The sequence below is a fragment of the Umbelopsis ramanniana genome, assembly GCF_025399195.1.
Source record: "Umbelopsis ramanniana AG unplaced genomic scaffold K450scaffold_62, whole genome shotgun sequence".
In the NCBI taxonomy this organism is placed as follows: domain Eukaryota; kingdom Fungi; phylum Mucoromycota; class Umbelopsidomycetes; order Umbelopsidales; family Umbelopsidaceae; genus Umbelopsis; species Umbelopsis ramanniana.
In genome coordinates, this window is record NW_026252148.1 from 1 (window position 1) to 23,450 (window position 23,450).

The following is a 23,450-nucleotide window of genomic DNA, read 5'->3' on the forward strand; positions in this document are numbered from 1 at the left end:
TTCGGTTACGGTTCCATGACTGCCCTTCCCATCATTGAGACCCAGGGTGGTGATGTCTCTGCTTACATTCCCACTAACGTCATTTCCATCACTGACGGTCAGATCTTCTTGGAAGCTGAACTTTTCTTCAAGGGTATCCGTCCCGCCATTAACGTCGGTCTTTCCGTCTCCCGTGTCGGTTCCGCTGCCCAGACCAAGGCCATGAAGCAGGTTGCCGGTTCCCTCAAGCTTTTCCTTGCCCAATACCGTGAAGTCGCTGCTTTCGCTCAATTCGGTTCCGATTTGGATGCCTCCACCCAGTTCTTGTTGAACCGTGGTGCCCGTCTTACCGAACTTCTCAAGCAACCCCAATACACTCCTCTCTCTATTGAGACCCAAGTCCCCATTGTCTTTGCTGGTGTCAACGGTTTCCTTGACAAGCTCCCCGTTAACAAGATCGTCGACTGGGAGAAGGATTTCATCCAATACGTCAAGTCTAACCACAGCGACGTCCTCGAGGAGATCCGCTCCAAGGGTGTTCTTTCCAAGGAACTTGAGACCAAGCTCCGTGAAGTCTGCGATGCTCATGTCAAGTCTTTCATGTAAAAACAGATCAGCGGAAATCCCTTTAGCCGCAAATTGAAGATTCCAATCAGCTTAGCACTCTAGAGTTTTTGTTGTAGTTTTTGCAGCAAAAAATAAAACAAAATACTGTTTTTTAAATAACATTTGCCCTGATATTAAAAAAAAAATGAGAGAGAGAGATGGAGGGAGGATCGAGTATGTTGGTAATGTATCGTCTCAGGTTTCCAGCTATCACGATTGGAAGTGACAGAGGAATACCACTGCAAAAAGTACATTTCGTTGTTAAGCTGAATGCGATATTTGCGAACAGTTGACAGAACTATGCAACAAGCAAGATCCTTGAAAAACGTCTGGGGTTACCTTTCAAGATACAACATGGACAAATTGTCCTTGTCTGAAATCACGATGGCAACTCACTATACGGTATACCCAAATATGACAAAAGGTAAAAGTTTCCTTCTTCTTTTCCTATTGCGACTGCTATCAAACAAAAAGCCGGTACAAACTTTCAGGCGATGATATGCAGCAAATGTCTTGTCTTGTTATTAAAATGGTTTCTATGTCAATAAGAGCCTCTACATTTTTTTAATTTTGTCCCTCCGTCTTCATATCTTTCAAACAATGAAAGCCTATTTTACAGGCGACAGGGACGCGGAAATTATCATATTAGATCCTGTAGATCGTCTATTACTACTGAAATGTCAAAATTGATGTGCAATTCAACCGGACTCAGCTCGACATGTAAGGGCCAAGTAACCACTGTTACAGGAGGAAATCTGCAAGGAGTGTATATTTTGTACTGAACAGGCCCCTTCAAATTGGCGGGAAAGAAGGAGGCAACCAACAGGCGTTGATCTGGTTAGGAAAACGAGAGACCCAACAATCTTACAGTTTGAACAAGATGTGACGATTATCCCATGATGTCTGTGGGGAGATGATGCGATGCAGTAGAGACAGTAAGACTTGGTTTATCCTTACCCTTTTTGGATCATAATCGTTTGCCATTCGATAAAACATGTATCATTTTCGTTGCACTTCGCTCAAGCGCATTGAGAGAGAATTCAGCAGCAAAAGATGTCATGATCTCGATATCAGATTAGGAAAGAATGAAGCTAAGGGTCTATGCACAAGACACAACAACAACAACAATCGTTGAAGCACCTAGTAATTGCGGCTACGAATCATCAGGAAAGATGTCTAGCTAACTGTTTACAACGGTACTAAACAGTAGAAAGGTCAATAAACGCTTTAATTTACACAGAAAAGGGATCAAGAGGAGCTCTATACACCAAGGTACCCAACAATAAGGCATCTCCGTACTTTGGTATCCCAACACGCAGGGACAAATAGACCAGGGCTATACTGAACGGACTACCTGATATGGACTTCCTACTCTAATGATGGTTGCAATATGAGCAGCTTGCTTAACCTGTCGAGGAAGGAATGGCACTGTATTGAAAACTGTATGATTTCAGGATATGGCTGGCTGTTCGCACTGGCCTTTTTCAAGAAGATATTCGCAGTTAGAAAGAGAAGAAAGAAAAGCAAACATGCGTTTACAATGAATTTTTGGTTTTCCCCTACTTTGCATGATCCCTCTTTTTCTTCCTTTGGAATAAAGAATAGACATGGTGTTTGGGTAACGAGTCCTTACTAGCTGCATGCAAAATTCCGTAAACTGATATCCTTTCTATACTTTTATAAAGGACTCTCATAAATACTACATTTACCCTTCTCTTTGTCGTCGCTTCTCATTATATTGCGTTATCTACCTAATTACTTTTTTCGTTTTTTATATATATCTGTTATACAACAGTGCTCTCTACACCTTCAAAGAAGTTTGCACTATATCAATTAACATAATGTTTGCTTGCTCACAGTGCCCAAAAGGTGAATGTACTGACCCGTCCTTCCATATGCAATCGCTTTATTGTGTATATACTAATCCCTGATTATCATTTTCTCTTTAGTATTCGCTACTAGATCTAATCTGTAAGAATTTATTTAACTGCTATGATTTGATCCAAACGTTGATTTACTGTTCCTGACATGAAAACAAAAAAATTACTAATGGTAGTAAAAGACATCTGGAAAACCCCAACATACATAATATACCATACGTTCGTAGTAGAGATCAAAAAAGATGGAAGGGGCATGCAAAGAAAGTCGTCTCTAAACAGGAAACCACCGAACGGTTAGTGCTAACGAACTTTACAATATTAAAACCGATGTGCTATCTCAACTCATCCATCAATTATATAGCATGAGAAAATGGCGAGCAGAAAACAGAGATAAAAACAAGAGAAACGACCTTCGATGTCGAGTATATCGCCTTGCCCGGCAACGATTTGGCGAAGGTGACTGTCTAGCAAAGCAAGCTTTCATACGCGACGAAATCGCCAAACGATTAGGCAGAAGAATGATCTTCTTGAATGAACAAGCTCCACCAGAATCACCGGTTCCTTCATTGATGCCACGAAGATCCTCCTCGACATCAGAAAGCAGCTTTTCATCAGAAGATAGCTTTTCAGATGATTATAAACATCCTTATGAGCCTCATAGTGCGTTTTCACCAACTGGCTGCTTACAAAAGCCAAGTATGGTGGCCCTTCCACCTATCAGCCATTGCCTAATGCAGCCTGACGATAAATTCTCTATGGGCTTATCGTTGCCTAAACCTACATTCTCAGCATGTCCGACTCCTCTTCTCTCGCCAAAATCAATTTCCAACGGACAGATACCGTCTTTCAACGACAAGGAGCGATCTACAAACTGGAAATTTGACTGCAATCCTATGCCGCCTTCACCACATCCATACTCCTCGCGACATTTCCGTGGCCCTGCCTCTGAAGTAGGCAGAAACCAAGACAAAAGCTCAATAAACAAAGTCGACGATAAATTCAATATACTGGAAGACTTTGTCAGCACTGTGCTAGACTATGCCGGTGTGGGCGGCGACAAATCCTTGTAAAGTTATATAGATGAATCGTTTGTTCTAGGTTATTTGTTTTATTTTGTTTATGACTTCTCCTACATACCGATATTTAGTCAATAGATACAAGCTCAATTTCGAAAATCAAATTAGCATTTGGAGGGATGACACCCTCCACACCTTTCTTTCCATATGCCCATGGAGCTTCAACAAAGATTTTACACTTCTCGCCTTTGCTCATTGTCAAGAGTGCTTCGTCCCATCCTCGAATCACTCTGTTAGTTCCAACTAGCGTAACAAAATTACAATTAATACATCTCGTTTTTTACTTTTACCTGCAAAGTGGCAAGATGACTTACCTTTGAACTTTAATGGCTGAGCCTTCTTCTTGCCAATGTTGGTGTCGAACACTTTGCCGTCTTCCAAAGTGCCGGTGTACCACACAGCAACTAAAATCACCGCGCAATAGATATGTTAAGGTAGTGTCATTCAAGAGATCAAGTGAACAATAACATACCCATGTCACCCTTTCGGGGGAAGCTTGTCTTGTTTCCCTTCTTCATGATCTCGAGCTTCTTATACTGAACAACTTCAGCCTCTACAGGAGCAGCTTCCTTCGAGCTGGTCTTTTCAGATTCATCGGTTTTAGCGACCTTTGTCAAAGATGCCGCGTCAACAGCCTCGTCACCTCTGCATATGTAAACTTGCTCAGTAAGATCAATGTGTGGTTTGTAGAAGAGCTGTTTCATACATACCTAAAGCTCTTGGTTTCAAATAGCTTCTCATAAGCATCGACAAGCTTTTCTCGCTTGCTGTTTTTCGCAACAATAGCCAACTTTCCATTCAGCTTATTGTCTAACAAAAACTGGGGTGGTGATGTCAGTTAGACATCTTCTCCGGAATGCTCAGGTGAAAGTAGTTTCTTACCTGACCGCTGGCATTTTCTTGAAGGAAACTGGCAATATCTTTCTTGCTGACGCTGTCAGATTCAAGTTGTTCGTGTGTCCATTCGCGTGTAGGCTCCATTGATATATGTGTTCGAGATGTCTAACAGCTGGACTTTTTTTTTTGGGAACACCAGTCCCTAAAAATTTCTTTATGTTCAAGCTGCTTGAAAGCTCATACTACCGCGTCGTCATTATGCAAATGCAGCAAGTACACAAAGTTTTGGTAAAATATTGTATTTTATTTTCTATGGTGCGCAATACTAATTATGATCAGTACTTCTTTTAACGTCGCTTGTGGATTGTTCGAGACCCATAGCGTACTTCATGATTTCGGCCTGCACAGAAGGTTTGCGAATATGAGATTTTGTACAAGTACATATTAGCCAATACCTACAAAAACGTTGTATATTTACCTTAACTGGTTCGAATGCATTAACAGCATTGAATCCAAACGACCTTGCCCACACTATTGGAGCAAGCTCCGTGCCGAACAAACGATGTATCTTGTCACAAGCACTCAGCATAGCAACATTGCGACCGTACCTGTTGGAAGCGTAGTGACTCAAGAGATGTATATGACCTGCAAAGTTCGCATGAGCTACAATATTCAACTGCAATATCAATGACAAAGTAGATAGGCATACCTATGTCTTCCCCATTTCTCACACCCATTTTCAACACTTCAGAGAGCTTTTGAACATCTAATAAGCCTTGGTTAAGGCCCTGCCCAGCAAGTGGATGTATGGTATGTGCTGCATCACTACAAGCGAGTAAAGGGAGCGATTAATCTATGGAAGCAAAGTCATCTTTCAAAATGTGTGGAAATCTTACCCAACAAGTGCGACTCTATCTGCGATATACCTTTCAGCATTTCTCAGTCGCAAAGGGAAACCTGCACGGCTGTTTTTTTGTACTCCCACAACGTTAGGAGGCACTGAAAATTCAATTTCCCTCATTTCAGAATCCGTCTTGGACTTCAGTTTGACGCTCTCCCTCCATGTTAATTCCTCCTTAATAAGACTTCCAAAAGACTCGGGATTTTCCACCAACTCTTGGTACAGAAATTTCAGGTCAGCTGTCGATAGACGGAGTGCTGCATTTACAAGATGGCAAAAGCTGTCTTCCGGTAAGGCTTTGATGGCCGCAGCCAAATGTGGTTTGGTTGACCATACCATTGACGATACACCATTTTTAAGCTTTGTCAACATCACAAGATAGCATTAGAGTTTACCCGTATATTGTCACATAATGTCCAGGTACTCACAGGAAGGATGGCAATAGGGCCGGTAGGGAGAAATCTCTGCCATGCAGTATCATTGCTTCTGAGCGGATCCATATCAAGGGTGGCCACAACTGCATGTGTATCGTAGTCCCATCCGAGAGAATTGATGTTCGCGAAATTTCGTACAGGGGAATTGGCACCATCTGCACCAACCTAATTCAAGTAATAAGTTATTAATCCGCGTTTGACAGCTTCATATATCCATATATGTGCCCCTACCAACAATCTGGTTTTCAGCTTTTGGCCATTACTAAGTTCAACGGTGGGCCAATCCGATAAATCGAATCCGGTTGCGCTGTCATCCGTGTTCTTTTCATATGATATATTGGAGACCTTAATTTTCTCGATTATTTCCATCTTTGCGCCTTTTGAGTTGTGCTCAGCGACACTGGCAAGAATGCCATTTTGCAAGTGCACGTTCTCTATCATCCATGCAATGGGTATATCTGCAGACCCTTGCCCTAACATGGACGTGTTGAATTCGACCCTTGCTCCGGATATAGCGTCCCAAACTTGCATATCATCATATGGTTTAATACGATCCTGGTGTAAGTGCCGCCAAACGTCGATATCTACGGACCTGATTAGCTTACATGACTAATGACCTTCAATATCTTAAGGACCCTAACCTTTAAGCAGACTAACAGATGAAGGTGTCAACGACACAACTCTATTTGAATATACATTTTCTGAAGGCGTCCAGTTTTTGACAGGCGCCAAGTCAAAAGCCTCAATCAATGCGATTTTTTTGGAGTGAAATTCGGGTTTACTAGCTGAACAGTTGGGATAAGTATAGACTTGCAAAAGAGTTAATACAAATAATAGCATTACAAACCCAAAGAGCATGCTAGGGCTGTTCCAGCAACCCCACCACCTACTATAACTACATCGTATATGTGGCTAGTAGATTGACCCTGGCTGAACGCGGAACTGTGTTTGCCTGCAGAAACAGGTTGAGCTTGTGGTGTCCGAGCGCTGGTATGTAATGCGCAATTTGGTACGGAAGATCCATAGACAGGGGTACGAATCCGGGGCAGCAGTAATTTTGCAGAATGGAGGCGTGCAATTGCCTTCAATTGTCGTGTTGCCATTATTGTTGACTCGAGGAAAGTGCTCCAAAATCCAAAATCCAAAAAATCACGTCAAGAACAGCGGTCACTCAATAAGACCGTCGCAATCCTTGACCATTTTCTGTAACTTTTCGGCATGGACCACAATGACGAGGACGATGCACTCCTGTCGTCTCAAATCGTTGAAGAAGAAGATCTTTTTTTTGACGATGGCCCCTCCGAGCAGCCGCCTTCAGATGCACCAACAGAAAATGTCGACCTTGACAAGATAACTGCGCAACATTCCGATACTGACGAAACTCTGCGTGTTCGCTTAGCCGGCCCGTCTACGAGCAAGGTACATTGTTATAGCCTTCAAAGGCTACCCACCTTTTATTGAATTTTAAGTGACCACTCTGTTACCATCTAGGCTGGATTAGATTCTGTCGATAAAGCTAAAGTGAACGAAATTATATACGAAGTTTCCAAAGTACGATTGACTGCTACTGTACTGATACACTGTATTTGAGTATTTTGACCTGATATCGTTATAGGGGTCATCTTTTTTTGAAAATGAGCGTAAAAAGGACAAAGCAGTGACAGATCGAATTAATGCGTTATTGGCCAAGTACGAGAGGATCAAGAACGATGTCTTGTCCGAAGAATTGATCACAGTTGATAACATGGTATGTTTGTTCCTTGGCCATCGGAAACTTGGAAATGAAGTACTTATCCAGCTATAGATTGAGGAATTGGAAAATGAAAGAGATCTGAGCCAGTGTATTGTCCATATAGATATGGATGCCTTCTATGCGTCCGTTGAAGAACTTGATCAGCCGCATTTGAAGACTGTTCCTATGGTAAGCTTTACTTTTCAGGTACATAGATCTTTACTCTTCATGTACTTAAAGTTTCCTTGCACAACTCAAAGGCTGTGGGTGGTATTGGAATGCTTTGCACAAGCAATTATGAAGCTCGAAAGTTTGGAGTTCGAAGTGCTATGCCGGGATACATTGCTCTCAAGCTCTGTCCACAGTTGAAGATTGTTCCGCTGAACTTCACAAAATATCGCGAAGCATCCGCAAAGGTTCGGTCAGTATTCGAACAGTACGACCCTCATTACTGCCCTATGAGCTTGGATGAAGTAACTATTTGATCATTACCTCTACAATTGATAATGGACATTGACTAACATCTTTTTGCCAATTGCTTCTCCTTTAGGCTTACTTGAACATTACAGAACATTTGAAGACCACTAATCAATCTCCACCAGAGGTTGTAGTTGAGATTCGAGACAAAATCTTCAAAGAGACAAAACTTACAGCTAGCGCTGGTAGGTGACTAATGACAGCTTTGTTTTCAAATGAACAGTGTATGCTAATTATTTTTTAGGAATCGCGGCCAACAAGATGCTCGCTAAAATGTGCACTGATGTTAATAAACCAAATGGTCAATTCTATTTGAAGAGCGACTTAACCGACATTCGAGAATTTATAAACCCATTATCTATCAGAAAGGTATAAATGGTGTACCAGATTGAACATTTTTTTGACGTACATTGACACATATCCATTTGAAAGATTCCTGGAGTAGGTCGAGTCACTGAACGAGTGCTGAATGCTCTGAACGTAAATACATGCAAAGACATATACCCACAACGGGCCATGTTGTTTAAACTACTGAGCGACATAAGTTTCAAGTTTTTACTTCAAGCACACCTGGGAATAGGCTCTACCTCCGTCGATTCTGAATACGTACGAAAGAGTATTAGTGTGGAGAGGTATAGTGTTTTTGTTGTAGATGATGGCTATGCAAATATTCTGGCTCTAATTTCTTTTCATAAGAACATTTCGCAGTCTGAGCAGTCGGACAGATCTTTACTTCAAGCTCAAAGATATTGCTCAAAAGCTAGCAAAAGATCTGGAAAGCAAAAATCTCTGCGGTAAAACGCTAGGATTGAAGATTAAGCTTACCTCATTCGAAGTCCGTACAAGGGCGAAGACGCTTCCAGGAAACATTTACAAGCAGGAAGACCTTGAAAAATATGCTGGTCAGGTATGTTACTGTCACACACGTCTGCACAACCGATTGATTCGTACACACAACTCATTAATGCCTTTAGCTCTTGGAAAAGGAGCTTCCTGTAAGCCTCAGACTAATGGGCATCCGTCTATCATCGTTATGCTCCAGGGACGAATTAGATCAGAAAGGAGTAAAACGTGTAGGTATCTGCACTATCTCTACTTATTGAAGCCTATAGTAACATCTCGTCTGGCCAATAGTTTTTCCATCCCGTTAATGAATCAGCTTCGGATTTTGGTCAGGACACACATACATCGAAGCGCTCACGGAATGACGAAGTACCACTATTTTCCACCAAAATGGAAACCCCGTCAACGCTTGAAACCGACAGAAGCTCAGAGCAAGTTCTCTGCCCTATATGCAATACCCAGTTTGAAAACCTGGACAATCGAATGATTAACGAACACATTGATAGTTGCTTAAACATGTCGTTAGTTCGCAACGAGATGAAAGTCTCAGGCATAGCACCAAACGACAATGGCTCTGCATCCCATGAATCGCCTTCAATACAGTCACGGAAGGACAATCAAGCGGCGTCGTCAAAATCACTTCGTGACTACTTTGGTTCTAGCAATCACACATAAATCTGTAAATACACACCACCACAATAAGACAATGTTAACGATAATGCTCATGGTTATCTTACTAAATAAAAAACTTAATTGATATGACATCTTTTTGTTTCGTATATCCGAAGATTTAGATGGAACAGAAGAGATCTAACGTAATGGGGTGCGGTACAGGCAAGAAACGATGGGTAGAAATAATAAAATAAGTAAAAGTAGCAAGCGACTGTGCTCTTGGAGAGATGGAGGTGGGCCGGCTACCCGTCTGGTCCGACTCTTCAAGATCTTTTGGTCTGTAAACGTATGGAGAGTTGCAAGTAAATTTTTTTTAGGGTTTTTAGTCATGTCGGTCATTTTTAAAAAGAGGCTTGTGTTGTCATAACACGAATTGTTGGGTTCGTAAAAGACTGAATACGGCAGACCGGATGGTGTACGAAGCCATTTTAAAGAATCATGCACTTCTTTTGCTTCTTGCGTGGTGGAGCAGGACAAAGAACAGCACGAATAGCTTCATCAAAAACGTTCTTGAGACCTTTAAAATTCAAAGCGATTAACTAAACCCATATACGCGTTACTTGATCTAGTAAAGTCTCGGAGGACAAACCTTTCTGGGTGAGAGCCGAACATTCCAAATATTTGACAGCACCAATATCCTTTGCCATCTGCAAGCCTTGTGAATATGTTATGGGGGCCATTCTCTTCTCTCGCAACTTCTCAATGGTGTTAGTGTCTTCGCGAAGATCGAGCTTAGTGCCAACTAAAATCGCCGGTATTCCTGGAGCGTGGTGGCTAATTTCAGGATACCACTATTTGAAAGAAAAACCGTAACTGAGTTAATTCGACTATCGATCTAGAAGATACGTCACTGTTCTACCGGGTGTACATACCTTAGTTCGTACGTTCTCATAAGATGGAGGGCTGACCAAAGAAAAGCAAACCAAAAAAACATCCGTCTGAGGATATGACAGCGGTCTGAGTCGATCATAATCTTCTTGACCAGCCGTATCCCACAAACCCAAATTGATGGGTTTTCCGTCTACCATGACATTCGCGGAGTAGTTATCAAATCTGGATAGCCAATGGAACTCGGATCAGGATCCAAAGTCAAGGAAAAGCGAACACTTGTTGATTTTTTAATACGCCACTTACACTGTAGGGATATATTCTCCGGGGAAGGCATTGGTAGTATAAGAAATCAAGAGACAGGTTTTACCAACGGCACTGTAAAAATGAAACGATCGATCAGTAGCTGTAAAATGATTTATGAAAAATACTGAACACCTCTGGTCTGCCATAAAGATAATCATTTTCGTACGATATCAGTCATTTTTGGTTGTATTTCAGTTCGTAGGTTGACATGGTGAAGTTACTACTGTATGCCGGCCAAGCTGTGCTATTGATTCATGAAATCTCGACGAACTACTCGGTGCGATGGCAGCTGTCAAAGGTTGCTGTGTCGGATTGAGGGCGAGTTGCGCGAGAAGATTTCAAACTAGTCCCGATCATAATCCCATAAAGCATTGCCAGTAATAAAAGTAAGTTTCGTACCCGTCACCAACAACAACACACTTAATGGCTTGCATTGATGGAATTGAAACGAGTACGTCTTTTCCAGCTCCAAAGCAACTTTGTCCCCCTCCGACACCCAAGTCACAAATTTTGAATGCACGTGCCAAATTTGGGTAATGCTGAAATATTGGCCGAAGGTGTCTGTCCGAAAGAATGAACGTCCCAAAATAATTGACCTCGAACAACCGGCTTACCCAATTGGAGTATCTTGTCCGAACAAATAGCGAAATAGAGTGAGACATTCCCAAAAATATAGACTTCTGTACTGACGCAAGGTACTGCGCTTCCAGACATTCTCGTCAATTGGACCTTAGAAGCGAGATAGACTGGCGTGCTGCTAGTATCGACAAGCTCACTTTTGAGGAAACATCTTCGCGAGAACTTTAACTTTTCCACTCATATGCATGTTATCAACTGCGAAGCAGTTTTAACAAACATTCACACCTTGTAGCCCAAAGAAGCAGTAACTCTGCGAAATTCAATCACACAACATGCCAAATTTCCGCACAACCGACTGCGTACATGTAATACTGAGTAGAACCCCTTTACTTTTATGGGTCCAAACTATTGGGAATAAGAAACTGAATGAATATTACAAAACGATTGGGAAAAGGATAGATATTCTCTGGTAATAGACTGTTCGTAATAGAAGAGTGAATACGAATCAACGCGTCAACAGCAGCCACCGTCATTTCGGTTTTTGTCGCGAGAGTCGACGCGTAATTGTTGATTATTATTTTCAAAGTTTTCCGCATCATGTCTATCTAGATGTTCCCTTTCAATGCCTAGAATTGTGGTAACTAGATGCCGAGCCGCTTCGTCGATATTAGTATTGTCCTTAGCAGATGTTTCAAACCTAATATTTTTGTCAGTAAAGATTTGACGGCATAGCCTACTCTTCCAAAATTCAATTACCATTTTATAAATCCATTCTCTTTGCAAAAGGTATCCATTTCTGTTGGATTTGCATGCTGGCCGTGACCTTCGCCTATCAGGTCACTCTATAATGTGAGGACATGTATGTGATTAGCTGATATATAAAATGAATTTACACACAGGTATACCACTCACCTTGTTTGCCAAGAGCACAACCGGGATGTTACCACCACCCCACGCCTCCGGTAGCGATATCTTGGAATCCAAGTCCGCCTTCCACTTCCGCACTCCTTCGAATGTTTGCGGTCTAGTAACGTCGTAAACAACAAAAGCTCCTAATGCCTCCTTGTAGTAGACTCTAGTCATGTTTCCAAATCGTTCTTGGCCAGCAATATCCCAAAGCTGCAAACGCACGACAATTTCTGGTGACCACTGTATGACTTTTAAGGCAAAGTCAACTCCTATCTATCAAAGTTGAAGATAGCATATAAAATCAGAAAATGTGATCTTTTTTCGCTGATATAAGCATAATTCATACTGCCTACCGTTGATTTGTAGTGCATTGAGAAAATGTTGTGTACGTAACGCTTGATTATACTAGTCTTGCCAGTTCCCAGATCTCCCACTACCAAGAATTTATACAAGTACTCCCGAACATTAGACTACAAATGAAGTCAGAATACATTCGATAAGTTCCATATAGTCTTGAGAGAGCAAATTAGAACATACCATGGTAATTATGTTAGAATGGAAGAAGACGTAGGCAGATTCAAAGATCAAAGGCCAACGTATTTTCCCCGTTAAACACACCAAAAGAAATCAAATATTTGTCTGGGTTTGAATAGTGCTCATTAAGCTTTGCATTCAATGAAACCTGTGGGTCACTGGGAAACGAGCACGCGCTTGCAATTAAACATGAGTATTTTCTATGGCTCTATGTGATCTTGTTCCGATAACATATGATAATCGACTCCAGAGTCTTTCTAAAACCTCTCTGGCCTAATGCAATGTAAGTTATTATTTTTAAAAAACATTGATCCTCGCCTTTGCCTGCATGTTACTTACAATTGTTCGGTCAAGTGACCCAACTTTACCTCCTAGACCTAAACATGACAATCACAAGCAGTTTGACGTCAGTGTTATTAACCATAACAACCACTGAACATTACCCCTTGACTTACCAATTCTTTTGGCTATATGCTGCAGGGAACGTATAATCTTTTCCACCGATGACTGTCAAATCAGCTGGGTCAGCATAATTTTTCACCTTGTAAAGATGTCATGTCTCGAATATTTTACCCTTTGGCTTTTGATTTCTCCTTCATCGTCTCCAATACAAACAGATAAAAGATTTATGGTACAAGTTAGCTTGTGTGCGTCCAGTTGGTCAGAACTAAGACCAAGCAATTGCCTTGATCGTATCAGAGGTTCAATTTGGTAATCGATAGAGATAGGATATAGGCCATTCTAATGGAATAAATAAGCACGCCGATCTGCTGTTTGAAGAATGTATTCTGAGGCAATGAACTTACTTGAACTTCAGATAAAGCTGGTGTAGAACCGTTGCTGGATTGCATATCTTCACTGTAGTTAGACTGCGGAGTACAAGGTGCTGAAGAGCCGTAAGCCTGATTAAGGTTGGCCTGATCTCCTGTTGGAGCCCCACTCAACACATAGCTCAAAGCCAAAGTTCTTCTGAAATAATCACTCCTCTCTGAAACACTTTTGAGTGTATTCAATGACTTTACTTGGATATCCCCAATCAAAATTCGAGACGATAACAAAGCCACCATATTGTCCACCTAATTGGTTCATCCAAGTATTGTTTAACACATCTAAATGCCAACGTAGCTAAGCACGGAATCTTTACCTCTTTCTTCCACAAGTTCTGGTCGTAAGAATGCAAACAGCAGCAAATGGCCGTTTCAATGTCGGGCAGTATAGCTTCACAGCGTTCATCCATCGACATTTGAATGAGTAACAAAGTGACGTAGCTCAATATACTGGGACTATAGCTCGATTGACTAAAATGAAATGTCAGTGTCTTGTAGAAAACGTTTTAACATTAAAAACCGAGATTTCAATACCTTTGCCATATTGATTGACCAAACAAATGTACAATGTATCGAGCATTCGAAATGGGAAACGAAGGATTGCGCGACTTTTCACTTGCATTAGTGTATGAGTTGCGAACATCCTCCATTAAAGTTGGTTGGCAGGTATCATCTTCTTCTATTATCAGTCGTGCCCAAGCAATCTCCGATTCAGCTGCACCATAAGCCTTTAAAACCTGTTCGAAATCTTGCCACGGTATAGCACACTGACTTTCTCCTTTGACGACCATCTGATCCACAGTGAAGTCTTGAGAATTCTTTTAGCAGAGTAGGCTCAGTTATTTTTTCATACTTCTTTCAAAAAATGAAGTCATCGCATTACCAAACTTTTCCATAAAGATAACATGGTCTGCTTCGCGCCGTTGCATTGGTCGAGATCACTTTCATACGCAGCTAAGATATGGCAGATAAATAATTTGATCCATTCATGTCCATATCGTCGTTATACCCACCAATTTGAAACAGCCATCTATATACAGACAAAGGATAGTCCAGACCTCTCCTATGATAATGTGACAGCCATCCATCCGATATAAGTTGCCTTCTTCCAAGACGGTCTACATTGACAGTTAGTAAAAAAAAAAAAAAAAAAGGCCGAATGAAGATAAATGCATAATTTGAAGCTCACCGTTGGCAAGATTATAGATCTTAGTATATACAATTTTCTTCGTTGATGCCGGCTGAAAGGTCGATATTTCGTCTGATAAAACGATAGGTGGAAATGGCTGTAGATGTAAAGTCTGAGTTGAGCTCTTTCATATAGTAGTGTATCAGTTGTCATTGACAGTTATCCTAATATGTCGTACCTTGATACCACTTCCAAAATAATTATAATTTTTCTCACTAGTTACATCTTCATCTTCTTCTAATATCTATTCCATTTTGAAATACAGTGGTGAGCCGTGCTTGACAGTAGTGCTGAAACCTCCAAAATGCTCTTTACCTGTGCAAGTCTGTCGCTCTTCTCCCGTTCCAGATACCTTTGCGCCGTTTCAACAGCTCCCTTCATATCCATAGATTTTTGTTCTTCATTTCCTTCGAGTTTATAGTCAGCATTCACAGGAGAATCGTACATTTCGTCTGGCGTTTTCTGAAGCTCAGCAAACAACTATTGTAAAAAGTAGTTAGAGCAGAATGTAGCTATGAATGTTTAACAGAAAAGGTGTTTTTTGTGTTCTTACTTTTTCTAAGTCTTCATTCTTCCTTTCTCGGTTCTTTCGCCTTTTTTTTCTGGAGATCAGGTTCTCTAAACTGTAATCTTCACTGCTCATGTTAAAGTCTTTGAAGGCAAGAAATTACTTGCCAAACTCCGAACGACACCTGGAAAATCAAATCAGCTTCAAATTTTGGCAGTCAGAAAGAACAAAGGCACAAACTCGGTTGGTTCATTACCACATTTTATTGTAGCGAGATATCACATAGTCAGAAAAATCATAACAACTCTGTTCGGTAGGGTAGGCTATAATGGTTAATGTTACCATAGCTCCAAATATGAAACTTACAATTACTGCATAAATTCATATCAGTGCTTACAATGAACCATACCAATCTCATCGTGCGCAGAATATTAGTATCGTATAGCTTTTATTGAATACAAACAAGATATGTCAATTGATAAAGAAATTGGAAATGAGAAGAACGGTAGTAGAAGACCGCAGCATCCAACTGAGCTTGGGAACACAATCAGGAAAATCCGATTGTTTGTCCCGAACTTTTTGATTTTTTTATTTGAAAAGGCTGAGTTGGGGGTCCGCAGACGCATCGTTCAAACTTTTCCACGCTATTATACTGCAATGAAGGACGAGATCCGAGAATCAAGCGGAAATGAAGACCTCCAGGAATCTTCTTCGGAGCAATACATGACTGACCAAGATCCGTTTTTCAAATACCATCAACTGAAATCCATTGAGAGCGTAAGCAGTACAATATTACTTGCATCGTACAGGTTGCAGCATATACTGACACAATTTGTCTAGCATGACAGCAAGTACTTAGGCCAAAACCTCGCTACTTCTCCTCAAAACCCTGCTTCTTTTGAAGGAATGGAACAAAATCCGAGCCACTCTCATTTCATACAACCATACTTCGCTCAAATTGAAAAGGTCAAGCAAGAAGCAGATTTGATCGATGATTTGACTTTATCAAACGACACTGGCGACGCCACTGATGAAGTGGACTCTGCCAGCAGTGATGATGAATTGATTGATTTGAAGAGGAAAATAGAGCGAGAGAAAAAAAAAAAGGAAGTGAATACGCATATTATGAAAATGCTACGCGACAGTGCTGGTAAGGAGCTTTGACGCGATTAATTTTTTAATCACTCTTGTACATTTTACTTAAATTACTATATCCCTTATGTTTTTATCAGACGACGATATTAGCAACGAGCTTCAGAACCTGTATACAAATTTTCAACGCTGTTTGGATCTTAGAGATAAGTACATGGGAGCGTCATGCCAGCAGCCCTTTGATAACCCAAAGGATCATGATGACTGGGAGATATACCCACCACCTCCTGCACCCTCTTGGCCATTGCCGCCACCTGAAGAGCTCCAGCGCCGTAAGGAAAGGGAACTTGCTAGGGAAGCCGATCCTGTCGGTTTTGTCGGCAGCGAATTCGATTACAATCATTGCAAGATTCCAAAGGAAGATCCGGTTAGTTAGTTTGTCTCAAAATGTTATGTTTGAATCATCATCTAACAGACAACATACAGTTCATTTATGACCTTGACAGTACTGGAGTTTTTCAAGTCTACGAAAGTTCCGAGCACCGAGAAGATGGCAAGCCTATTTATCAGCCTCCCAGCGTTAGAGACTATTTTATGGACTTAGATTACATCTTGGGCATCATTAGCGATGGTCCTGCTAAGAGCTTTGCTTATAGGCGACTTCGCTATCTTGAGAGCAAATGGAACTTGTATGCGTTGCTGAATGAATACCAAGAGTTAGCAGATTCCAAGGTTTGTTCTAGTCGTCAATATTGATTGATTGCCCCAACTTTGTTACTCATTAAGGGTTAATTGTATTAGAGGGTGCCTCACAGAGATTTCTACAACGTTCGTAAAGTCGATACTCACGTACATCACTCTGCGTGTATGAATCAAAAGCATCTTTTACGTTTCATCAAAGCGAAGTTGCGCAAAAACCCTGATGTAAGTGCATCTCATATAGAAAAGACGTGGTTTTACATATTGAGATGCTGATTTCTGACTTTTAGGAAGTAGTCATTTATCGCGATGGCAAACACTTGACACTCTCTGGTGTATTCCAGAGTTTGAACCTGAGTGCATATGACTTGAGCATTGACACTTTAGATATGCATGTAAGCATTGCATTTATGGCAGACAATTTTTTTCCAAACAAAATGATAGGAGTGGAGAAGCTAATATCAATGGGCTCTGATAGGCACACAAGGATTCCTTTCATAGATTTGACAAATTTAACTTAAAGTACAATCCTGTAAGTGATGCCATCATTTATGAAGGAGTATCTGAACATGGTTACTCATATTTTTTCAAGATTGGAGAGAGCAGACTTAGAGAAATTTTCCTCAAGACCGATAATTACATAAACGGACGCTATTTGGCAGAACTTACAAAAGGTAAGATGTTGTCGAATTTGATGTCAGTAAAGTGACTTTCACAATCTTATTCTGACTGAGCTTCTTTCAAATCTTACCAATAACAAATCAGAGGTTATTTCTGATCTGGAATCTTCCAAATATCAAATGGCTGAATATCGTATTTCGATCTATGGTCGCTCAAAAAATGAATGGGATAAGCTCGCTAAATGGGTCGTGGAAAACAAGCTATTCTCACCCAACGTGCGCTGGCTCATTCAAGTTCCTCGACTTTATGATGTTTACAAGGGTAGTACTTTGGTCAGTAACTTTGAGGATGTCATCAGAAGTAAGTGTAGCTGTCGTCATTGCGGATGGATGTGGAACAATGCTGATGAATCGTGCAAACAGACATTTTTGAGCCTCTCTTCGAAGTTACAAAAAATCCAGAGGCGCATCCAGAGCTTCATATCTTCTTACAGAGAGTGATTGGTTTTGACAGTGTCGACGACGAGTCAAAGACAGAGAGGCGGGTTTATCGAAAATATCCGCTTCCTAACGAATGGAACACTAAACAGAATCCTCCCTACTCATACTATTTATACTACATGTATGCGAATATGGCATCTTTGAACAAATGGAGAGCAAAGAGAAAATTCAGTAGGTATCCTCTTCTGCCTTGATTGCGCTGGTACACAGATTAATTCATAGCGATACCTTCCCAATAGACACTTTTGTGCTGAGACCACATGCTGGGGAGGCTGGCGACAGTGCCAATCTGACAGCAGCATTTTTGACCTCTCAAAGTATCAGCCACGGTATTCTCCTACGAAAAGTTCCCGCATTACAATATCTTTATTATTTGAAACAAATTGGATTGGCCATGTCTCCTTTATCCAACAATGCGCTGTTTTTGACTTACGAACGAAACCCTCTTCCTCAGTTTTTCCAGAGAGGCTTGAACGTGTCGCTATCTAGCGATGATCCGTTGCAATTTCATTTCACCAAAGAACCCTTGATTGAGGAATATAGCGTCGCAGCTCAGGTTGGTTTGTGTATTGCAACGACTTTCACCCTTTTACCTATACTAATGAGGCGTCTTGTAGATTTGGAAATTATCCTCCACCGACATGTGCGAGCTTGCTAGGAACTCTGTGATTCAAAGTGGATGGGAGAACAAGATCAAAATGCACTGGATTGGCAAGACATGGACTGAGCCAGGGACTGCTGGAAACGATATGCGAAAGACAAATGTTCCCAATATTCGAGTTGCTTTCCGACATGAGACTTTGATGGAAGAATTGAACATGCTGTCGCGATATGCTTATCGAAATTCCGAAACTGAAAAGAAGCAAGATGGTCATCATCAAGGCAATACTCAATCACTGCCAACGGCATCGTCTTCTGATATGAATATGTTTCCTGGAGCCGCCCTTGCAGCTGAGAGAGCTCGCAGTAAAAGCGTAGAAAAGGACATGAGCAACAAATGAGCGGCATACCACGTTGATAGTGCTGCTCTCAATTCAATTCCTATTACATTCAAACTTTTGTTAATATTACATGGTACAAATGCAGCCGCAAGCTACTTTTATTAAGACAATACAACTTTCTCTCATCACGATGCATGGATCATTTCTCACTGGTGAGAAAAGTGAGATATTCATCATTTAACTTGTCACCAAACTTTCATTGGCTACACCTTTTCCATCCTTTAGATGTTGTTTTGGCATGCCACATAAAATAAAACAATGTTGTAGTATTCTCCTGAGTATTCATTGCAGTGGAAACCAATATCTTGCGGATGGCTGTTTGCTAAACGACCGGGTATTAACTTTGCGTCTAGTACCTGTTGCTCAGATAAGACAATTCCGTTGATGGCACGCAGCATGTTGGTCTTGTAATTTACATAGTCAACGGTTGTTTATAAGGTTAATGTTCACACCGATGTATGCTAGCCGCAATTGGATCGTCATGTTCGTTAGAATGATTTTTACCTCGTATCTGAGATCCGTAGATGGAGGTGAGACTTTTTCATAAACTAGAGAATTCATCTTTTTATCGCTTTGATCGAGTTTCTACATAAATCTCTCCAAGTAACGGACCAATCGTGCCAGCGACTTCTCCATTGATACGAGACCCATCTAAGCCGGTGAACTGGTGTAACCACACCACATTACTGAATCATTTATCAACTGATATTACCATTGGGTCGGAGGTTGTGTTTTCAAGTTTCATTCTGTTATGGAAGAAATTGTACAGTTCCATTTGCTTGCAGGACCAGTTTGGGTGAGGAGCGGTCCAGGCTCTTTTCTCTTGCGTTAAGGGAATACAAGTGCTGAGCTTGGTGTTACGAAGGTGTTAAGAGTGGATTGCTTTGGATTAATTGGGGTTGTTTGCACGGAGCTGTTCCGAGCAGCTTCTTTCCATTGATAAAAAAATTTAAATTCACGATTTGAGTGAGAAAAAATATAAAAGAATGGAGTGGGGTCAACGCGCGTGACTAAAGCGCGCTCCGTGCAACATATTCTCAACTTCAACCAAGGCATCTTAAGGCAGACGAGTCAGTCCCGATGAGATTCTGGTATCATATTCAGCCATACATCGATATATTAAACATTGCACTTGCAAGAATTATACTCGCCATATTAGATGCTGCCTCGATTACTAGCACAGCTTGGAGGTTGTTTTCATCCCCTCTGGATATAGAAGATTTTATCTCCAAGGCAGCCACGTACAGTCAGGACCTGCTGTCGGCAAAGAGCTCGTCGTTAGTTGAGGAGTTCCTCTATAGTAATCATTTTATCGTAACAGATTTCTACCTGCTATGTGCAAAATTCTTACTTCAGTCTGACACTAGTAGGCGTTCCATGCTTCTAACATTTTACCCTTCCTTATGCGTTTACACTATCATAAGGGTTGCTATAGGCTATAGTCCAGGTCAAGCGGATTTCAAAAGAATAGTTGATGCAACTATGGGCCTGATGTATTCAAGGCTATTAGCCGGCGAGATATACACTGAAGACATTGACAAAAGGATTGCAGCGGAAAAGATATCCACTTTGTTAGACAGCATTTTAAGCGCCATAGGTGTCTTCCCGCCGGGTGTCAACGGTCTCGAGCATTGCCTTGTGCCCAACAACACCTTCGTAAGAGCTATAAGCTCTGCGGATTTACTGTTTATACGTAATTTCAAAGTCTCTGAGGAAGTCGAGCACTTCAAAACACTGGTCAGCACAAGTGTGACCATAGAGGAATTTATAGAGGCTTATCAGGCTATGTGCATCCCGCGCAGTTATATAGGACGTTCACTACTTAAGAGTGCATACGCTGAACGAATACATTGGCTTGGCAACGTGAATTCTGGATGTATGCAAGAAGAGCCACACAGTGTTCAAACTTACTCTATACAAGATAGCAAACCTCTATTTATGTCTGATGAACCTTGTTGGCCATGCTACAGAGCAAGTAAGCGTGGAGACTACGGCCGTACAGCCATGTCCAAAAACACAGCAATGTCACATCAATCCAGCGGTGTCAGTGGTTTCAACGGTACCATAGGTTTTCCCGTTGTTAATGTTAAGTTGCATTTTACCCAGGTGTCCGTCACTTCTCGTATTAATGGTCATATGGCATCAGAAAGGCTGGAATTTCTTGAAAAGGAAAACCGCTTCATAAGGAAACACGACTGGCGGGCTGGAGCGGCTATGCTAATGCTGCTTATCGCCCTGTTTCTGCCTCTAATTCTAGGGCTACATTACATTGATGTACTCAGCAGAAATCAGATAGACTTGACGTCGCTTATGTCACTATCACTTTTTGTATCTGCTGGGATTATAGCTGCCTATAAGGAAGTCGTCCTGACTGGTTCTACTTGGCTAGACTTACTGATGTTGAGTACCACAGTTATGACGCTTGTAACTACAAACCCCAAGCACGACAATGTGACAGCTGCTCTCACGTACGCTCTAGATACCGGCAAGGACTGCAGCACGTTATTGAGTAGTGAGGGTACATGTGCATTACTCGATGTTAATACAAATATCGGAGCTATCGTACCAAGGGGTCTGACTTATGGACAGGCTGCGCACTTGGGGTATATCATAGCAGGAGGTGCTAGGCACAACAGCCAAGCAACACTTGCTGTTGTAAAGCTCTTAACGTGGCAGGTAAACGACCCACTAGCACAAAGTATGTGCATAATATTAGAAGCAGAGATGCGCAAAGGAGACCTATATAGTCATTTAACACAGCATGACTCTGGCCAAAACATCATAGTCAGTGGTTTCGATTCATCCACAATTTATGGCATGCCATAGAACGTGAAACATTGTTTTCAAACAAGACAAAGTATGTAGACCTATCAGTACTACGCAAAGAGCGATCAAAATTGGCAGTACAGTGGACGTTTAATAAAGACGGATAAGGCTGTAGTAAACCTAAATCGATGATGAAGCATAATGAAGCTGAAGTGAGCATGCAGCAAGGATACAATTGATAAACCCCGGCGAAGTTGGTCAGTTAACGTAGCTGAACGTATGCGCCGCCTCATGAATGAAGAAAACTCTACCGCGAAATATAAAGATTTAGAGGTTGACCGTGGACCCACGTGAATAAGAAAAGATAATATTGTATAACGGCCAAATGCACGCTCTAAATAGCAGCGACTTGTTGAGGATCTCTAGAGCAGGCATGAATGGAAGACGATTGTAGTGATGGCGACAGTAATGGCGGCAGTATTACACCACGTGACATATATGCATATTGATCAAGACACTGAGGCACCTCACAAGAGGAGTAAGGCAGGATTGGTTGGACAGATTCATCTAGAAAAATAGCAGCCCAGATTACAAGTATCTACAGGGATGGTATCAACGGCAAACCTATAGGACAAATACAGTTGAGACTATAATGCTTTCACATCCTTTCCAGACACCATAGTAGCCGATGATCAACATCATTATGTTCTATTTCTTGTTGTTGGCGATATGTTTTTCGAGGAGATTTACATTATATGTATTTGAAGAAGCACCCTATTTTCCTTCCCTCTCAATCAAATGTGATAGATAAAGCCGATAACAAAAATCGAAAGAAAGAACAGTATACATTCCCTTAGCCTTCTATACCTGTGCCCTATCTCATAATTTACTCACTAAAACTGATTTAGCATCTTAGCTATCATAATTCCAATTAAAATGACTATAAAAGCACTATTTGTGTGGTTGCTTTTGTCGATGCCTCGCTTTACGATGAGCAATCAAACCCAAAGATGGTTTTATCTTCTATGCTATTATTAAGGGACCTATAAAATCTAGTGGTCCAAATTTCAGATCAGGATTTCTTGGTGTAGTCGGTTATCACGTCTGTCTAACACACAGACGGTCGCCGGTTCGAATCCGGCAGAAATCACTTTTTGTAAAATAATCAAAAAGATTATTGCCGTTGTAGTGGAACCACATAGCAAACGTTTTCTGAATCAAAGCTAATTTTTTCTACTTTTAGTGTCATATGGTACATCCTGCGTGACTGAGTGAGCTCATTCAGAAATGATCAGTGTGGGTTATTCATCTGTAGTTTTACGTTTATCAATGGTTTACTGATTCATTGTCCGTCGACAATGCTGAGTACGACACTTTTGTTAGACTCACATCTAAACCTTTCCGTCAAGTTCATTGTCGTAGTGTATCACGACATGACAATGAAAGCTACTGGTTTTTTTTTTTTTCATTCAGGGTATGTCGGTATCTTATTAGACGGACACTTCATTATAGAGGCTCTCTTGCTGTCGAGATTTATCTCTTCATCATGACTTTTCAATGAAAGTCATCTTCTGCTAGTATTATAGGATATATCGCAAGTAAAAAAAAGTTCTAAAAATTATTTTAAAGCTAGACTAAGTGACGCCTCTAACTA

The 23,450-nt window shown here is 41.1% G+C and overlaps 11 protein-coding genes and 1 non-coding gene across 12 annotated transcripts; 6 read left to right on the forward strand and 6 right to left on the reverse strand.

Annotated features, from left to right (window-relative positions):
- Positions 1-752, forward strand: K450DRAFT_256143 (uncharacterized protein). Its single transcript, XM_051591455.1, has one exon. The coding sequence runs from the start codon at positions 16-18 to the stop codon at positions 583-585; it is 570 nt and encodes a 189-aa protein (XP_051441550.1). The 5' UTR covers positions 1-15; the 3' UTR covers positions 586-752.
- Positions 753-2,720: 1,968 nt separating this feature from the next.
- Positions 2,721-3,728, forward strand: K450DRAFT_256144 (uncharacterized protein). Its single transcript, XM_051591456.1, has one exon. The coding sequence runs from the start codon at positions 2,828-2,830 to the stop codon at positions 3,533-3,535; it is 708 nt and encodes a 235-aa protein (XP_051441551.1). The 5' UTR covers positions 2,721-2,827; the 3' UTR covers positions 3,536-3,728.
- K450DRAFT_256146 (uncharacterized protein) lies at positions 3,572-4,551 on the reverse strand. The gene is made up of 5 exons (XM_051591457.1): positions 4,424-4,551; positions 4,252-4,361; positions 4,014-4,186; positions 3,856-3,945; positions 3,572-3,784 (listed from the first exon to the last, which is right to left on the reverse strand). The coding sequence occupies exons 1-5, from the start codon at positions 4,520-4,522 to the stop codon at positions 3,609-3,611; spliced, it is 648 nt and encodes a 215-aa protein (XP_051441552.1). The 5' UTR covers positions 4,523-4,551; the 3' UTR covers positions 3,572-3,608.
- A 116-nt stretch (positions 4,552-4,667) lies between these two features.
- K450DRAFT_256150 (uncharacterized protein) lies at positions 4,668-6,866 on the reverse strand. The gene is made up of 8 exons (XM_051591458.1): positions 6,561-6,866; positions 6,355-6,498; positions 5,945-6,297; positions 5,708-5,878; positions 5,275-5,639; positions 5,088-5,203; positions 4,857-5,023; positions 4,668-4,778 (listed from the first exon to the last, which is right to left on the reverse strand). The coding sequence occupies exons 1-8, from the start codon at positions 6,814-6,816 to the stop codon at positions 4,704-4,706; spliced, it is 1,647 nt and encodes a 548-aa protein (XP_051441553.1). The 5' UTR covers positions 6,817-6,866; the 3' UTR covers positions 4,668-4,703.
- A 2,101-nt stretch (positions 6,867-8,967) lies between these two features.
- K450DRAFT_256161 (uncharacterized protein) lies at positions 8,968-9,524 on the forward strand. Its single transcript, XM_051591459.1, has one exon. The coding sequence runs from the start codon at positions 9,156-9,158 to the stop codon at positions 9,438-9,440; it is 285 nt and encodes a 94-aa protein (XP_051441554.1). The 5' UTR covers positions 8,968-9,155; the 3' UTR covers positions 9,441-9,524.
- K450DRAFT_256162 (uncharacterized protein) lies at positions 9,448-9,954 on the reverse strand. Its single transcript, XM_051591460.1, has one exon. It carries the CDS (start codon positions 9,774-9,776, stop codon positions 9,576-9,578), a length of 201 nt encoding a protein of 66 aa, XP_051441555.1. The 5' UTR covers positions 9,777-9,954; the 3' UTR covers positions 9,448-9,575.
- On the reverse strand, positions 9,835-11,045 carry K450DRAFT_256163 (uncharacterized protein). Its single transcript, XM_051591461.1, has 5 exons — positions 10,971-11,045; positions 10,572-10,643; positions 10,310-10,490; positions 10,027-10,228; positions 9,835-9,954 (listed from the first exon to the last, which is right to left on the reverse strand). Exons 1-5 carry the CDS (start codon positions 11,003-11,005, stop codon positions 9,866-9,868), a joined length of 579 nt encoding a protein of 192 aa, XP_051441556.1. The 5' UTR covers positions 11,006-11,045; the 3' UTR covers positions 9,835-9,865.
- Positions 11,046-11,305: 260 nt separating this feature from the next.
- K450DRAFT_256169 (uncharacterized protein) lies at positions 11,306-12,687 on the reverse strand. Its single transcript, XM_051591462.1, has 5 exons — positions 12,597-12,687; positions 12,413-12,529; positions 12,063-12,332; positions 11,907-11,992; positions 11,306-11,847 (listed from the first exon to the last, which is right to left on the reverse strand). Exons 1-5 carry the CDS (start codon positions 12,597-12,599, stop codon positions 11,664-11,666), a joined length of 660 nt encoding a protein of 219 aa, XP_051441557.1. The 5' UTR covers positions 12,600-12,687; the 3' UTR covers positions 11,306-11,663.
- K450DRAFT_256172 (uncharacterized protein) lies at positions 12,597-15,264 on the reverse strand. Its single transcript, XM_051591463.1, has 13 exons — positions 15,163-15,264; positions 14,925-15,089; positions 14,788-14,853; positions 14,610-14,706; positions 14,434-14,538; positions 14,304-14,374; positions 13,955-14,238; positions 13,738-13,891; positions 13,400-13,669; positions 13,167-13,334; positions 13,049-13,100; positions 12,933-12,970; positions 12,597-12,866 (listed from the first exon to the last, which is right to left on the reverse strand). The coding sequence occupies exons 1-13, from the start codon at positions 15,250-15,252 to the stop codon at positions 12,777-12,779; spliced, it is 1,650 nt and encodes a 549-aa protein (XP_051441558.1). The 5' UTR covers positions 15,253-15,264; the 3' UTR covers positions 12,597-12,776.
- Positions 15,265-15,749: 485 nt separating this feature from the next.
- Positions 15,750-19,426, forward strand: K450DRAFT_256184 (uncharacterized protein). The gene is made up of 13 exons (XM_051591464.1): positions 15,750-15,894; positions 15,958-16,267; positions 16,350-16,636; positions 16,696-16,941; positions 17,011-17,133; positions 17,199-17,303; positions 17,387-17,440; positions 17,501-17,582; positions 17,674-17,889; positions 17,952-18,200; positions 18,269-18,585; positions 18,647-18,866; positions 18,934-19,426. Exons 1-13 carry the CDS (start codon positions 15,775-15,777, stop codon positions 18,951-18,953), a joined length of 2,349 nt encoding a protein of 782 aa, XP_051441559.1. The 5' UTR covers positions 15,750-15,774; the 3' UTR covers positions 18,954-19,426.
- A 684-nt stretch (positions 19,427-20,110) lies between these two features.
- On the forward strand, positions 20,111-21,856 carry K450DRAFT_201891 (uncharacterized protein; the record flags this gene model as incomplete). Its single annotated transcript, XM_051584679.1, has 1 exon — positions 20,111-21,856. The coding sequence occupies one exon, from the start codon at positions 20,111-20,113 to the stop codon at positions 21,854-21,856; it is 1,746 nt and encodes a 581-aa protein (XP_051441560.1).
- Positions 21,857-22,872: 1,016 nt separating this feature from the next.
- On the forward strand, positions 22,873-22,946 carry K450DRAFT_t96. The gene has a single exon. It is a non-coding gene; the product is annotated as a tRNA-Val (tRNA).
- The last annotated feature ends 504 nt before the right edge of the window (positions 22,947-23,450 follow it).

Excerpts from the sequence above, each read along its gene's own strand:
- K450DRAFT_256144 (XM_051591456.1), top strand. The coding sequence starts at position 2,828 with ATGAGAAAATGGCGAGCAGAAAACAGAGATAAAAACAAGAGAAACGAC.
- K450DRAFT_256172 (XM_051591463.1), bottom strand. The coding sequence starts at position 15,252 with ATGAGCAGTGAAGATTACAGTTTAGAGAACCTGATCTCCAGAAAAAAA. Across the intron at positions 14,239-14,303 it reads TATCTTTATGGAAAAGTTTG|AATTCTCAAGACTTCACTGT; the intron begins GTAATGCGATGA and ends CTCTGCTAAAAG. Across the intron at positions 12,971-13,048 it reads GCATATAGCCAAAAGAATTG|GTCTAGGAGGTAAAGTTGGG; the intron begins GTAAGTCAAGGG and ends TGTCATGTTTAG.
- K450DRAFT_256161 (XM_051591459.1), top strand. The coding sequence starts at position 9,156 with ATGGAAACCCCGTCAACGCTTGAAACCGACAGAAGCTCAGAGCAAGTT.
- K450DRAFT_256169 (XM_051591462.1), bottom strand. Across the intron at positions 12,333-12,412 it reads CAATGCACTACAAATCAACG|ATAGGAGTTGACTTTGCCTT; the intron begins GTAGGCAGTATG and ends CAACTTTGATAG. Across the intron at positions 11,993-12,062 it reads TTGTGCTCTTGGCAAACAAG|AGTGACCTGATAGGCGAAGG; the intron begins GTGAGTGGTATA and ends CTCACATTATAG.
- K450DRAFT_256162 (XM_051591460.1), bottom strand. The coding sequence starts at position 9,776 with ATGACCGACATGACTAAAAACCCTAAAAAAAATTTACTTGCAACTCTC.
- K450DRAFT_256184 (XM_051591464.1), top strand. The coding sequence starts at position 15,775 with ATGAAGGACGAGATCCGAGAATCAAGCGGAAATGAAGACCTCCAGGAA. Across the intron at positions 17,304-17,386 it reads TTGACACTTTAGATATGCAT|GCACACAAGGATTCCTTTCA; the intron begins GTAAGCATTGCA and ends GGGCTCTGATAG. Across the intron at positions 17,583-17,673 it reads TTTGGCAGAACTTACAAAAG|AGGTTATTTCTGATCTGGAA; the intron begins GTAAGATGTTGT and ends ATAACAAATCAG.
- K450DRAFT_256150 (XM_051591458.1), bottom strand. The coding sequence starts at position 6,816 with ATGGCAACACGACAATTGAAGGCAATTGCACGCCTCCATTCTGCAAAA. Across the intron at positions 6,499-6,560 it reads AGCCCTAGCATGCTCTTTGG|CTAGTAAACCCGAATTTCAC; the intron begins GTTTGTAATGCT and ends CCAACTGTTCAG. Across the intron at positions 5,024-5,087 it reads GAGAAATGGGGAAGACATAG|GTCATATACATCTCTTGAGT; the intron begins GTATGCCTATCT and ends CGAACTTTGCAG.
- K450DRAFT_256143 (XM_051591455.1), top strand. The coding sequence starts at position 16 with ATGACTGCCCTTCCCATCATTGAGACCCAGGGTGGTGATGTCTCTGCT.
- K450DRAFT_256146 (XM_051591457.1), bottom strand. The coding sequence starts at position 4,522 with ATGGAGCCTACACGCGAATGGACACACGAACAACTTGAATCTGACAGC. Across the intron at positions 4,362-4,423 it reads AAGAAAATGCCAGCGGTCAG|TTTTTGTTAGACAATAAGCT; the intron begins GTAAGAAACTAC and ends TCACCACCCCAG. Across the intron at positions 3,946-4,013 it reads CCCCCGAAAGGGTGACATGG|TTGCTGTGTGGTACACCGGC; the intron begins GTATGTTATTGT and ends CGGTGATTTTAG.
- K450DRAFT_256163 (XM_051591461.1), bottom strand. The coding sequence starts at position 11,005 with ATGCAAGCCATTAAGTGTGTTGTTGTTGGTGACGG. Across the intron at positions 10,491-10,571 it reads GGAGAATATATCCCTACAGT|ATTTGATAACTACTCCGCGA; the intron begins GTAAGTGGCGTA and ends TTGGCTATCCAG. Across the intron at positions 10,229-10,309 it reads ATGAGAACGTACGAACTAAG|TGGTATCCTGAAATTAGCCA; the intron begins GTATGTACACCC and ends TCTTTCAAATAG.